General features: G+C 43.1%; 1 protein-coding gene across 3 annotated transcripts in view; it reads left to right on the top strand.

Annotated features, from left to right (window-relative positions):
• Nucleotides 1–14,914, top strand: part of SECISBP2 (SECIS binding protein 2) — a 36,151-nt gene that overhangs the window by 12,969 nt on the left and 8,268 nt on the right. The window contains exons 6-13 of one of the 3 annotated variants that reach the window (XM_074330215.1): nt 104–185; nt 1,386–1,594; nt 4,399–4,521; nt 6,183–6,272; nt 7,637–7,769; nt 11,973–12,139; nt 12,791–12,929; nt 14,401–14,557. In XM_074330215.1, coding sequence (XP_074186316.1) covers nt 104–185; nt 1,386–1,594; nt 4,399–4,521; nt 6,183–6,272; nt 7,637–7,769; nt 11,973–12,139; nt 12,791–12,929; nt 14,401–14,557 — 1,100 coding nt within the window. The remainder of the gene's footprint in view (nt 1–103; nt 186–1,385; nt 1,595–4,398; nt 4,522–6,182; nt 6,273–7,636; nt 7,770–11,972; nt 12,140–12,790; nt 12,930–14,400; nt 14,558–14,914) is intronic. The other 2 variants (XM_074330217.1, XM_074330216.1) reach the window with 2 other exon arrangements.

Here is a 14,914-nt window from a genome sequence, read left to right as displayed (position 1 = left end):
CATATATTTTGCAGATTTTAAGAATGGCAAGGGAACCTATTTTAAAAATTAAATGATTACTTTCAATTTGAAATAGTAAGAAAATAACTGGTTTGCTTTTTAGGGTGAAATAGTGGTGAAAAATAATAATCCAACTGACTCTGTAACTGATAATGCTACTACCAATCCCTCTTCATGTACAAGAGGTAAGAGTGGCTGGCAAATAATATTTTTAAAAATCAATCATCTATTTTCTAAGTTCATTTTTAGTCTAGTGCAACAAATGTTTTTGTCGTAAAGCCTCCTTTAAGGCAGCTGAAGGGTTGTTGATAAACTGACATTGTTGTTAGAAGATTAAAGTAAGTAAACGGATCCCACATGTGTCAGGGAGTGTGAGATAGCAAAGAATTCTAAGTGAAATGTGTGTCCAATTCACTGGTAAGTTATCAACTCAGAAATGACTGCTTCCGTAAGTATTATCTATACTAGAGGTTCTCAAAGGTTTTGGTATCAGGACCTTTTAATACCCTTAAAAAAGAGCCCACAGAGCTTCTGTTTATTTGGACAACTGTCAGTATTTGCAATATTTTATGTTAAAGCTGAGAAAATTTAAAAATACTTATGAATTCACTTAAAAGTAACAATAATAAACCCATTACATGTTAACATAGCATTTTTATGAAAAGTAACTATTGTCTAAAATTAAACTAATAAGGAGTACCTTGTTCTAACAGAAGACGTTTTTACAGAATTATTCTGAATTTTTTCACAGGTGTGTTTTCTTTTGCGTTCTCATGTTTGGTACAAAGATCTTCACTTTAGAGGCTACTCTAAGGATGTGTAGCTCTGTGCTGACAACAGTCTGTCTCACCCTCTGCGGTAGCTGTAGACTGCTGACATGACCTGCCCATGTCCTTTTGTTTTGTCTGTATATAGTTTCATGGGCACCTAAGCAGTAGTGTGGCTGTGCTTATGCTGTGTTCTGAAAAGAAAGAAATTTCTAGTTATTGGGATAGCTGAAGTCTAGTGACCTTTGACTTATGCTGTTATAGGTACACATCCAGGTTAATAGGGCCAAAATGTGATCTTTAGTTCATAAGTTCTGAATGTTTACCACGTGGACCTAATTGTGGGTTGTTTTTTGAACTGAAACTGTTGTTTGTCTACGCACTCACACCCCTAAGTGAGAACTAATTTCTAGGAAAATCAGTTAACCTTAATTCAGCATGCGTGTTCCAAGGGGAAACACAAGTTTTGTGAATACAATAGTTTCCAAGAATGTTTGGAACAACAACCTAAATTTAATTAGTCCCTGAGTAATTACCTCACGTGATGCATGTTTGGAAATTCTAAGGCGTTTCTGTTTACTGTTGAGACTGTTCGCAATTGTGGTTATCTCTGAGCAGAGTTATCCTGGACGCCAATGGGTTATGTTGTCCGGCAGACCTTACCTACAGAACCGACACCAGCCCCTAGAAATGTCACTTCCATGAGAAACATAAAGATGGTTGCTTCATCAGCAGATCCTAAAAATGGTAGCATATCAGCTTCTCAAGTTTTATCTTCGGATCCTTCCTACAACAGAGAGAAACCTGTTGTCCATCCTACTAAAAAGGTATGCCTCACGTTTGGATCGTGTGCATCTCCTATACTGCTAAATAGTCTTTTATTTTTTTCTCTAGTCCTGACTGAAAGTGTTTCTTCTGTACTGTGGACAACAGTCTGAATTGGTTGTGCATGGACCTTGAAAAAAGAATAGGACTTCAGTCAAGGAGTACAAGTGGTAGCTTTGAGTGAGGCTGTGCATTTTAGAGCTGTGGTCTTAAAATAGCTGTAGGCCATTTTGGATTGTTTGAAGGAGAGATGCTGGCAGAAATTTATGCTCTGATGTGTGAAGTGCTGCATTTTCCCCGTCTTTTGTCCAGTGAATTTAAATTGTTTTTACCTACTAGGGTACTAGTAGCACAATAATTGAATTCTACATTTTTGTGGTCATTTGGTATATGTCACTGATTCTTGGTTAATTGCAACTTAATGTACTGTAAGATAGCATTTCAGAATGTCTTTTTTCCTTTCAATTCAAATCATTTTAAGCTGTCATTTTTAATAATCCTTAGATTATTATCTTTCTTGGAGAGCCTTTTTCATTGATCTAGATTTTTCTTTATTTTCACCGTGTACTGATGGCTCATGTACTTTAGGTTGAAATATGGTTGTAATTTTTTTTTTTTTTTTTTTAAGTTTCTAGAGTCTGCCTGCATTCTTTGGATCATGGACTCATCCTCCTTTTTTATTTTATTTTTTTATTTTTTTAAAGATTTTATTGGGGAAAGGGAATAGGACTTCATTGGGGAACAGTGTGTACTTCCAGGCCTTTTTTCCAAGTCAAGTTGTTGTCCTTTCAGTCTTAGTTGTGGAGGGTGCAGCTCAGCTCCAGGTCCAGTTCCTGTTTTCTAGTTGCAGGGGTCACAGCCCACCATCCCTTGCGGGAGTCGAACCGGCAACCTTGTGGTTGAGAGGATGCATTCCAATCAACTGAGCCATCTGGGAGCTCAGAGGCAGCTCAGCTCAAGGTGCCATGTTCAATTTTAGTTGCAGGGGGCGCTGCCCACCATCCCTTGAGGGACTCGAGGAATTGAACTGGCAACCTTGTGGTTGAGAGCCGGTGCTCCAACCAACTGAGCCATCCGGGAGGCAGCTCAGCTCAAGGTGCCGTGTTCAATCTTAGTTGCAGGGGGCGGAGCCCACCATCCCTTGCGGGACTCGAGGAGTTGAACCGGCAGCCTTGTGGTTGAGAGCCCACTGGCCCATGTGGGAATCGAACCGGCAGCCTTCGGAGTCAGGAGCATGGAGCTCTAACCACCTGAGCCACCGGGCCAGCCCTGGTTGTAATTTTTGTGTGATCTTTTTGGATATAAAGATAGTTTTTGATATCCAAAGTGTCACAGACCATCCTGCACAAATGGGTGCTGTGTGTTTATGCTCGGTCGATTAAGGGAAAATGTGTCGGCGACAATTACATGAGGCCAGACCTGTGTGTCTGTTCCTCACAGCTCTGTGCACTTACTGAGAACACAGGAGGTGCGGGTAAGACCCCCCTCTCTGAGTGCATGTGGAGACCGCCATCCTCGGGACTCCGGGGTTCTCTGGGCTCCGGCTTCACGGCAGGCATCTGGCTGATTTTTCGCTGCAGCCACCAGGTTGCTGTCCAAAGTGGTTTTCCTCATAGGCAGTTAACACTAAGACTTAACAGATTTTTTATTTTCCCAGAATCTTTAAAAAGTAATAAAATGAAGATCTCCTATAATCTTAGAACCCAGACGGTTTTGTATCGTACACAGTAGGAATTATAGGGTCATAATGGCTTTTCCTTCTAAAACTTTAGGTGTTGTAAATTTTTATTACCGAAATAACAAATGTAATACTATAAGCATCTAATTATGGAAAAGGTCATCTTTTTCACACCCCTTTGGTGCCCACCCCTCAGGGAAGCCTGTATTAACAACCTGGTTATATCCTACCTCAGGAGTCCTGAAAACATAAACACATAGGTTTGTTTTGTTTTTTAAGTTTTTTTATTTTTTATATATTTTTTTACAAAAATGGGGTCATTTTATACACATTAAAAGTTGCCTTTTTCACTTAAAATATCATGGACAGCCCCTCCAGTTCAGTAGATAAACACTTTTTTGTGGTCACAGAGGCTTTTAGCTCTGAAGGATAAAGGAATAAAGCAGGGCCCCAAACATACAGAGGCCTTGCCTCTTAGAGCCCCATTCTGGTGCAGAGGGACTGGCGATATGCAGGTGGCTGCAGAACCTGCCAGACAGCGATTAATGCTCCAAAGAGGATGGAGAGGGAGAGACTAGACCGAGACAGGATTACTGCAGTTGAAACGAGGGCAGCATCCTATCCTAGACCCAGGTTTGAGGGTGCATGCGAAGGCCTTGAGGCTCGTTGGACCTGATGGAGGGAAGGCTGGCACTGAGGAGAGGGGAGGAGTGGTGAGGGCAGGTTCAGGGCATCTGGAATGGGCCGATGCTCTGATGTGCAGCCCGTGTTTGCACCCACTGGGCCTTGCGGATAGAAACGACACACCTGAATTATGAAAGCACTTGAGGTCGGAATTAGTAGAATCATTCACATGGGCTCCTCAGACTGAAAACTGGGTTATGTCCAAATCTACCACTTTCAAAATACTGAACGCGACAATTCTTTTAACAGGATTTTTTTCCTTCAGAAATATTGTCCTGAATGCTGGCTCTTTGAAAAATAGTGACTGAGGAGCCGAACTCGGAATAAAGCTGCCATGTAGTTATACAACTTGGAATGTTAATTTTGCTCTGACACATGGAATGAAACATTCCATTGAATGTCCTAAAAACCATTGATTTTTTATTTTTTATGTTGTTGTTCTAGTCCAAAGTATCACAAGGTGGTGAGCCTGAGCAAAATGAAGCCTCAAGAAAAAATAGGAAAAAGGAAGAAAAGTCAAAATCAAAATATGAAGTCCTTACAGTTCAAGAGCTGCCGAGGATTGAAGTACATATTTCTCCCCTTGTGTGGTATAATAGATGGGTCTGTCTTAATAGAAATGTGGGTTCACTTACTGTTTCCTAAGTGAAAATCTTCATTGTTTTCTTTAATAACCATTTTCCTAGTGTGAATAGTTATCATCCATTTTCTTTACGTCTTCATTTCATCCCAGCATTGCCTGTCTCGTAGCAGGCGCTCGGTAAACACCGGAGTGAATGAATAGTTCTGGAGGCAAAACTGCTTGTAGTGAAATTTAGTTTGTGCACCACAGTACTAATATTTCCCCCTCAGTATTTTCTTCACCTGTTTTTCCCTTGCTTTGGCATGCTGGCTTTTGCAGGGCCTCCTTTTCTATCCAGAAATCTTATAATGTGCTTCACTAGAGAGAGAAAGCTGGAATGCCATAGAGCCATCATGGGCCCTGGTCAAGAGAATGTCGTGGACTTGAAAGCACTCTTTAAATTGTTGTCATGTGATACTCCAAGAATGGCCCTCTCCTCCAAGGGGCGGTCCTGGGCTCTGGCCACGTTTCCAAGACTCAGCAGCCTGGCTCCTGGTGCAGGCTCAGCAGTGCTGCCCAGGCATTCCCACAGACCTGGGGGTTTCTCACGACTCTTGGAATGTGCCCTTGAGAATAGTGGGGTCGTGTTTGAAGACCTGTGACCATGGCAGAGCATTATGGTTTGGGCCAATGAATAATTCATATTTCTTCCCCTATTTCACACATAACATCTCCAAGGCACCTAAAATGTTAGGTGCCAAGCACATAAGACATTTTTAAGTTATTTAAACATTATTTAGAGGCCTTTTGCCTTTCTTTCTGTTTTCTAGCCTGGGATCAGCACACACGACAATATGATAAGACACTTATATCTCCTGAACCTGAATTGATGGTTTCCCTAATGAACAGCATAGTTGAAGGATGGGTGCTTGAGCACTCTGTGCCATGGTGGTTAGGGGCACTGCTTTGGACCCCTCGAATGTGCCCCTATCCTTGGGGCCCCGCTCTTATTTTCTGGAGCAGGAGATTAGAACTGTGGTCTTTAAATAGGGTTCCCAGGCAGGAATTCCCGCCTCTCAGGAATTTTTTTTGCTTTCCCGTTCCCAAATCCTGAGATATAAACTGTTTTCTGTTCTCCATGATGAATCGTTTCCACAAAGTGACGGCCAATACTACCAACCACATTCAAGGAGCCGATTTTCCTGATTTCCTGACCAACTTTTCTCGGGATTCAGGAACGGGAAAGCAAAAAAGTTCCCGAGAACGGTGGGAATTCCTGCCTAGAAACCGTAGCAATAAATAGAAAAAATGTCTGAGAGGTACACTGGGAGTAGTACGTTTAATTCCCATTGTGGGTATTACTGGGTTCAAGGAGCCAATTTTCCTGATTTCCTGACCAACTTCTCTTGGGATTCGGGAACGGGAAAGTGAGAAAATTTCCTGAGAACGGGCGGGAATTCCCGCCTGGAAACCCTATCTTTAAATTTGTTTTAAGAGTGAAATTAAACTGGAGTCCGTATGTTACAGTTTTTGGGGCTGCTTTATATCACCTTTGAACATTTCTGTGGGAGCTTATCATAGAAAACATGAGCAAGGAAAAGGTTTTACGTGGGTATATTTGATTCTCATGATTCATGAAGAGCTGAAGGGTGTGTGGTTTACTTAGGATACGGAGGAGTTCCCCAATCTGGCAGTGGCATCTGAAAGAAGAGACAGAGTAGAGTCACCGAAATTTCAATCTAAACAGCAGCCACAGGTAAATTTTAGATTGAACCACAGTTGCTTTAGGCTTAACTCTTCTTGCTAAACTAAACTCTTGAGAAAAACTACTTTCCAGACTTCTTGGTCTATGGAGACAGATAGTTTTGTTTTGATTTATTCCTTCGTTGGAGGAGGGCATCCAGTATGTTGAAACAAAAGTGGTTTTAAGGTAAAACTTAGCTTTGTCACTTTTGTAATAAGACTATTGGTAATTACTACTGCTTTATCAGAAAGTAGGGGAACACATACTGCCTATGAAACTTTGATTTAAAGAAAAAAACATTGGTTCAGTTTATTCAGGAAACAAGAATTCCTTTGTGAGGCAATAATGTGTCTGACAGAAGGAAAATAAGAGAGCCACCAAAATTTCACTGTTACATAATCAGAACAAACAGAAGAGGTGATTGTCCTTATGCCCCAGCCCTCCTGTGGGTTCAGGAATGAACTTGTGGTTCATATTCCAGATGGAGAACTTGCATACTTTGAATAGCTTAGGCATGTCCATTGTCATTTTTGCCTTTCAGAGTGGGGTCATTATTTTCACATTTGTGAAAAGTAAAATGCTAAACCCTTGTGTGAATTAACTTCGCATTACCGTGTTATGGTTTCGTCATCTTCCACCCTGGCGGAAGGTCCCTATGGTCCACCCGTGCTGCCCTTAGCGCTCACACTTTGACGTGAGCCCTCAGCCAGTGGGGTTTTGGCACCAGGGAAGAGAACAATGGGCAGGAGAGAGGAGTGAAGGTGCTAAAGCACATACGAACCTGCCCGTACAACCTTTTAAACCATCTCAAAATCCAAATCACAGCTGGTTGAGAAGTAACATTTGTTTATATCAAACTTTGCGTCTAATTTAGTACTCATCTTCTGGGTGTGATTTGGACTTGTATAAATTTTTTGGCCATAGCCCCATGGTGTATCATGGCGGTTGGTTGGCTCACTTAGGCAATTGGAGAATGAATGAGACTAATGAGGCAATAATACTAACCAATTAGCCTCACATACAAACTCCTGTATCCAAAGACTTTATATAAGCCTTGGTTTCTTGTCTGTAGATGTACACAGTTATTTACAATGGAGATACAGACATAACTGTAGGTGGTTTAATATAAGCCCAGTGTTATGAAAGAAGAGAGAGGAAATAAACAACCATGGTGGTGACACTGGCAAATAATGTGGGATTGATGGGGGTTTTTCTTTAATTACATTAATTTTTTAAATTTTAAGATTTTATTAATTGTCTCTTAAATCTATTTCATTTTATCTTTAATTGTATGAATTTTTGGTCATAAAATAATGAAAAGCACCATTTTTAAAATATAGTATTATAAATAAACTTCTAATTTTTGAACTTTTTAGAATAATTTTAGAAGTAGTGGAAAGAAGAGCCAAATTCCAGTACAATTGGATTTGGGGGGAATGCTGACAGCACTAGAAAAGAAACAGCACTCCCAGAACGCAAAGCAGTCCTCCAAACCAGTGGTGTTCTCAGGTAAAAACATCTTTTCAACTCAAATGAAAGTCTTTTTGAGATAGACTATTGTGACTGTTTTCTCTTATAATCAAAAAGTATAATCAAAACACTATGGTACTGGAATAAGGATAGATATAGACCAGTATAATAGAAATGAGAGTCTAGAAATAAACCCACATATCTGTGGCCAGTAAATTTTTGACACGGGTGCTGAGTTCATTTAAAGAACAAAGAACAATCTCTTAAAAAATGTTTCTGGGGTAACTGGATTTCCTCATGCTAAAGAATGAAGTTGGACCCCCTACCTCACACCATAAACAAAAATTAACTCAACATGGATCAACAACTTAAATATAAGAGCTAAGACCATAAAACTCTTAGAAGAAAACAGGTAAATTTTCATTACCTTGGATTAGATAATGAATTTTTAGACAGGACACCAAAAGGACAGGCAACAAAAGAGAAAATAGATGAATTGGATTTCATCACAATTAAAAACGTGTATGTACCAAAGGGCATTATTAAGAATGTGTAAAGACAGCTTACAGAATGGGGAAAAAATATTTGAAATCATATATCTGATAGGAGTATAATATCCAAATATATAAGAGCTGTAACTCAATAGCAAACTCAAAAAATGGACAGAAAAACTCAAAAACCATTTCTCTACAAGACGCTCATCATCATTAGTCATTAGAGAAACACAAGTTAGAACGTCAGTGAGATAGTTCTTCATATGTACTCTGGGGGCTGAGTAAAACCACAGAAAATAACCAGTGCTGGTGAGGACGTGGAGACACTGCTGGTGGGGATGTAAAATGATGCAGCGCCTTCGGAAAACAGTTTGGTGGTTCCTTAGAATGCTGGATACAGAGTGGCCTTGTGACCAATAATTCCACTCCTCTGTATTTATCCAAAATAATTAAGAACAGACACTTGTATGGCAGTGTTCATAGTGGCATTATTCATAATAGCCGAAAGGTGGAAAACCCCAAATGTATATCAACACATGAACGGATAAACAAAATATGCTCTATATACACAATGGACCATTTTTCAGCCTTAAAAAAAAAAAAGAAGGAAATTCTGATACACGCAACATCGATAAACTTGAAAACATTATGCTAAGTGAAGTAAACCAGACACCAAAGGAAAAATATGGTGTGATTTCACTACATGAAATATTCTAGAATAGGCGAATTCATTGAAAAGAGAGTAGAGATTACCAGGGGTTGAGGGGCGGGGGAATGGGACGTTATCATTTAATGGGGCAGATTTTCAGTTTGGGGCATGAAAAAGTTTTGGAAGTACATAGTGTGGTTGTCCAACACTGTGAATGTAATTAATGCCACTGAATTGTGCACTTAAACAGTGAAAATAGTAGATTTTATGTTACATGTATTTTAGCACAAAATTTTAAAACGTTACTTAAATGATGATTTTAAGAAATAAATATGACAACATTGTGTATCTGAAAATTTCATGATACTTAAGTGCTCAGAACAGGTTACAAAGCTGCATGTGATAGAAATGAATTACCTGCCTGTCCATGGGATGCAGTTCAGCAGTGTTGGCTCGGTTCTGATAATTCGTTCTCTCTGAAACGCCTTCTCCTAGAGCCAAGACAGTTAAAATTGTCAACAATGTCACAGAAAGAAATACGCACATTTGCCACCATAGTCGTTGAAAATAGGTAGTTTATTTAAAAAACAAAATAGGTACCCAAGGAAATGGTTAAGAAGCTTTTTTGTTTCTGAATTATTTTAAAGCAACTCATAGATATCATGTTATTTTACCTGTAAATACCCAACTCAGCATCTCTAACTGATGGTGATTTTATTTTTAACTGAACTACCCTGCCATCCTCTCATTTAATAATATTAATGATTGTTTTTTGTTAGCATCTTGTATCCAGTTTATATTTAAGCTTCCTTGCTTGTCTTAACAATTTTGGTAGTTTTGTTCTTATCAGTATCCATAGTTTCATACATTGCATGTCTGAGTATTATATACAGTAGGCCCCCCCTTATCCACGGAGGATACGTTCTAAGACCCCCGTGGATGCCTGAAACCGTGGATAGTTCCGAACCCTATATATACTGTTTTTGCCTGTACGTACATACCGACGGTAAAGGGTCAACTACTCTTGTGCTTTGGAGCCATTAAGTAAAATAAGGGTGACTTGAACACAAACACTGCATTACTGCTATAGTTGATCTGATAACTGGACAGCTACTAAGTGACTAACGGGCATAGATATGCTGGACAAAGGGATGATTCACATCCTGGGCAAGGGTGGCTCAAGACAGAGTGAGATTTCATCACACTACTCAGAACGGCACACTATTTAAAACTTAGGAATTGGGTATTTCTGGAATTTTCCATTTAACATTTTTGGACCACGATTGACCCCAGGTCACTGAAACAGTGGGAAGCAAAACTGCGGATAAGGGGGAAATGCTGTATACCGAATCCCCCTTAGATAGTCTTTCCTCAGAGTTGCTTCTCTCAGTTCATCTTCTGTTTGGTAAAGGCCCGTAGTGCTGTTACTGTGTATTGCTGTTTTCAGACCAATCCAGGGACTATGGTGGCAGTTGGTAATTTATGGGATAACTAATGGCAAAGTCAGCTTTTCCTCAGCAGTTAGCTTTGGCTTGTTACCATGTTTCCACGAAAATAAGACCTAGCCAGACAATCAGCTCTAATGCGTATTTTGGAGCAAAAATTAATATAAGACCCAGTCTTATTTTACTATAAGACTGGGTGTAATATAATATTAATTTTTGCTCCAAAAGATGCATTAGAGCTGATTGTCTGCTAGGTCTTATTTTCAGAGAAGCACGGTATGTATTTTTTGATGAGATGGTCAGTCAGATGTGGCCATAAGAGGAGATATAGGAGAACCTGAAGAAAAAACAAAGCTTGTTATACTCTGTGTCCTTGAGACAGGAGGCATAGTATGCAGGGCCACATGGGAAAGCACCAGGGTGGGCAGGAAGCATAGGACAGGAGGGGGGTGGTTAAAGGGCCAGCGCCTTTACTGGGGTGTCTGCTGGAAGGGGATCCTCCTTCCCCAGGCCCACTGGTAACACTGGAGAGGCGCCATGTTAGTGGGATGCGGGGGGTGCTGACAGGAGGGACCAGGGCTGGAGGGCCTGGGCAGCGGGAACTGCAGGAGCCCAGCAGAGGTCCTGAACTTGGAGTGGCATTAGGGATGGGGAGAGCAAGCAGATATGAGCAGGGTTGGTACAGGTTTTTCAAGAAGAGCTGATGACAAGAACCAAGCCAGTTACACGTATATTTCAAACATAATGTGGGAGCAGCTTTCCACAGATAACCAGCAGCTGTGCCCTAGCCAAGGCTAGAAATGGTGTGGGGCAAGGGTACAGTGGACACATTCTGCACTGCAGCGGGGACTAGGCCAGGTGAGACTGGGCATACCTGATTGACAAAGTACCAGTAACTTAGATTCCAGACTTAGGAAGTGTGGGTGAATACATTTGGAAAAATATTGATGCTTGTTTAAGCTGGGCAGTGAGTACATGGGCTTTGTTGTTATACTGCTCTCTTTGGTGTTTGTTGGAAATTTTCCTAATGAAAGAGTAGGGGAAAGTATGCACAGACTATGTGCTGGGAGCAGGAACAAGGTGTAGGCAGTGGAGCAGAACCGGAGAACGCATTGGAAGTATTGAGTAGTGAACATCATGTGTTGACTGGAGGGATTATTACTGCACAGTAAGGGATTTTAGGAATTTGTGTGGAAAATGCGAGAGAAGCAACTAGAAACGTTACTAGACTCTTATGAGTGCCTTATAAGATAGCTACATAGAAGATAGGCATATGGAAACCAATAGCCGACTTCTGCAAAGTCGGCGCAAACTGAAAGTGCTGGAGGGAGACTTACTCAAAAGGGCCGTTGTAAGTATGAATTACCAGAAATATCCTCAGTCGAAGATGATATCACACATTGTTAGACTTTACGGAGAAACAGAAGATGTGTTTATAGGGATTGGGAGATGGTTCTTCCCAAATTATTTCGTAATGTTTTTGGATCCCTACTAAAAGATACTAAATTTCACTGGCAACAATTGCCAATCAGAAGAATGTCTAAGGGACCGTTTGAGGAGGATAAGTAAGGTTGTGAGGACAGGTGGGCTGCAGGGAGGGGTCCCTGAGACCTGGGGAGCCCTTCCTGAGATACGCGTCCTCCCTGTGTTACAGTCGGGGCAGTGCCCGTCCTCTCCAAAGAGGCCACGTCGGGGAAGAAGAGCCACCAGTTCAGCCAGGTGAAGACCCCACACAACCCCTTGGACTCCAGCGCCCCCCTGATAAAGAAGGGGAAGCAGAGGGAGGTCCCCAAGGCCAAGAAGCCGACCTCGTTGAAGAAGGTGTGTGGGGTTGCGTTGCGAAGTGGGCACTAGAAAACCTAGTGTTCTTTCAGCTGGGAGGGTGGAGGGTTTCCTGTTCTAGCGGATGTGTTCGTGAGTCTCTGAAAAATGATCCCTCGCTCCCCAAGTGACATAGTCGGGCGTGCGAAGTAGGGTGGCTTCAGCTGTTGGACAGGGAAGCTGTTTTTTAAAAACTTTGCAGTGACATGGACAGAAAACCAGAAATGGAGGGAGTTATGTTCTCATTTACTGGTACCCTCCTCCTACCCGAGGTGATCTGTCTGCTGTTCAGAGTTGGTGAATTTTGGACACTTCCTGCAGACATTCCATCAGAGCTGTCGCACATGTTTCTTCCTGTAATTCTCAGCAGTCTGGCCTGTGGTCTGTCGCAGATGGGGGACCGAGTGTCGTGCTTGGGGCCAGGTGACTATTGACTGCACAGTTGCCTCAGCACCCAGCCCACGGCACACTGCTCTGTGCACCTGGGGGGTTGTGTTGCTCCTGGGTCTCCCCCCGGGTTGGTGGTGTCCTGTTGTCACTGAGGGCACAGACTGGTGCACTGCCAGTATCCTGACTTTGGGTGGCTTGTTTCGCAGAGGAGCTTATTTTTACAAGTATTTAGGTGTTTTAATCATTTATTCAATTTTAAAGATCATTTTGAAAGAACGGCAGGAGAGAAAGCAGCAGCGTCTCCAAGAAAATGCTGTGAGCCCAGCTTTTGCCAGTGACGATGCGCAAGATGCGGAGAGCGGCAGTGAAGAGCTGGCCCTCGAGCAGGCTGAGCCCTTCGGTATGGAGTTCTGCTGGCTGCTGCTTCAGGGGTCCTGCAGTGGGGGCGGCATGTGCGCAGAGCTTCGGACGTTTGTGGTCAGAGCAAGTCAGTGTTGAGCCCCAAGGACACACAAGTTTTTAGACTCCCAACTTGACAGGAAGAGGGTGTCCCCGTGGATGGTGGGGCTTCTGGTGCGTCTGCTTCTTGGCGTCTGTGAGGGATAGGAGACGAGGGCCCTGAGCTTCATCTACGTGACATTGGAGGGTCCTCGCAACTTGAAGTATCTGTGAGAATTAACCCCACTAACTGCAAAGCTGCTTTCCTATGAGTGGATGAGACGCAGTGTCATAAAAAGAACCTGTTTAGTAAGCTGTTTATTGAATGACACATTCAGGAAAGTACAGGATCCTAAGCATAGAGCTTGAGGATTTTCACAAAGTGAGCGTAGCACCAGCTTCAGGAGCAGAGCAGCCCACGGTCCCTGTGCCCACCTGAGGCCTGCCCTTCTGCAGCCCCCCGCATTCTGGGGAGCCGTGCATCGGGTGCCCCTCTGGCCAGCAGTGTTCTGTGGCCCATGGGGGCATTTCCCGATAGTCGTTGCTGCACAGCGTCCGGGTGTATGTACGTGCCAGGTGACGGGGATGGGGGGTTCGGGGAGCTTCACTTCGGGGCCATTAGACGTAGGGTCGCTGTGGCAGTGTAGTGGTGAGTGTGTGCTGAGGCTGGGAGTGCTGTCGCCGGCTGGCATTTCCCTGGCAACCTCAGACTCGGATCCACTGCTGTCCAGCCTTGGAGGCTCCTTCCTGCCAAACAGGCTTCCGGGTGTGTCACCAGTTAGGCCCACTGGTGGGGAGAGGCCAGCTCGACAGACATTGTCTTTGTCATGTGTGCTGTCCTGGTGGGTGTGATACATGCTCCTGAATTCCTTCTCTGGTGAACTGGTACCTCATTTGCACTCTGGAAGTTGCTAGAAGGACCTTTTGGGAACCATAGCAATTACTGACTCCTGTCTGATGTGTCCCTTGAGGCTCATAGTTTAGACATTTGAGTTCAGCTCTTATTTAAAGATTATTTGATAAAGAAATAGTCTCAAGCATTTAAGTGCACAAAAATTAGAACTAAAAACCTGCTTTTAAAACTTCCTACTAGGAACTTCAGTTTAAATTTCAAAATTTAAAAACAAATTTGGCCACTGCCTGAACCATACATTTAAAAATGGTTAAAGTAGTAAATTTTATAAATATTTTGCCACAAGAAAAGTAAATAACTGAATTGTGGTCAGGAAGGCACTTCCGGGCAGAACAGAAAGTTGCAGGGTCTTCTGTTTTTCCCAAGCCATTCCTGTCACTCCGCTGCCCGCGGTGGTGCTTGGCAGTGTCTGAGCGTGGCGGTGGGGGCCGCCCTGGGGACACTGCCCAGCAAGGCTCCTTGGGCATCCTTCGCCCAAGTCCCGCAGGTGCTGTGCCATGACTTTATTCTTTCTGTGAAGCTTCAGGGGAAGCAGAAGTGTCAGTGTGTCCCACTCCTGTGGTGATGAACAAGTCAGAAGAGCCACTGAGAGCTGAGATCCGCAAGGAGGAGGAGACCTCCCACCTGGCCCCTGACAACACCAGCTGCCCCAAGATCCACAGCCGGAGATTCAGGGAGTGAGTGAGCGTGCAGGGGATGGGGGCGGCGGGGTTCCCTCTGGCTCTGGGCGTGGGTTCCCCACCCTGATGTCTCAGACCAGAAAGCCGTGAGGCTGGGCCCAGTATTTTCATCCCCCAGTGAAGGTGACCAGGTACCTAGTCGTACCACATGTCTGGGCTACTGAGTGCGTTTCCACGAGGTCTCTCGTCCTGCTGCTGCATGGCCGAGGTGCCCATAAATCCAGATTTTCGGTTGGGGGAATGGGTAGTGAGTGATAGCGTGTTATATCCCGGTTCCCTTTCATGATTTCATTTCTCTGCATGATTTATTAGGAGCTCTGCCCCCTCCCCTCCCACTTTTCTTCCATGCCAGAC

This window comes from Rhinolophus sinicus, linkage group LG04, assembly GCF_036562045.2.
Source record: "Rhinolophus sinicus isolate RSC01 linkage group LG04, ASM3656204v1, whole genome shotgun sequence".
Taxonomy (NCBI): Eukaryota; Metazoa; Chordata; class Mammalia; order Chiroptera; family Rhinolophidae; genus Rhinolophus; species Rhinolophus sinicus.
Note: the sequence above shows the minus strand (reverse complement) of the source record. Positions and strands in the feature narration are given on the sequence as shown.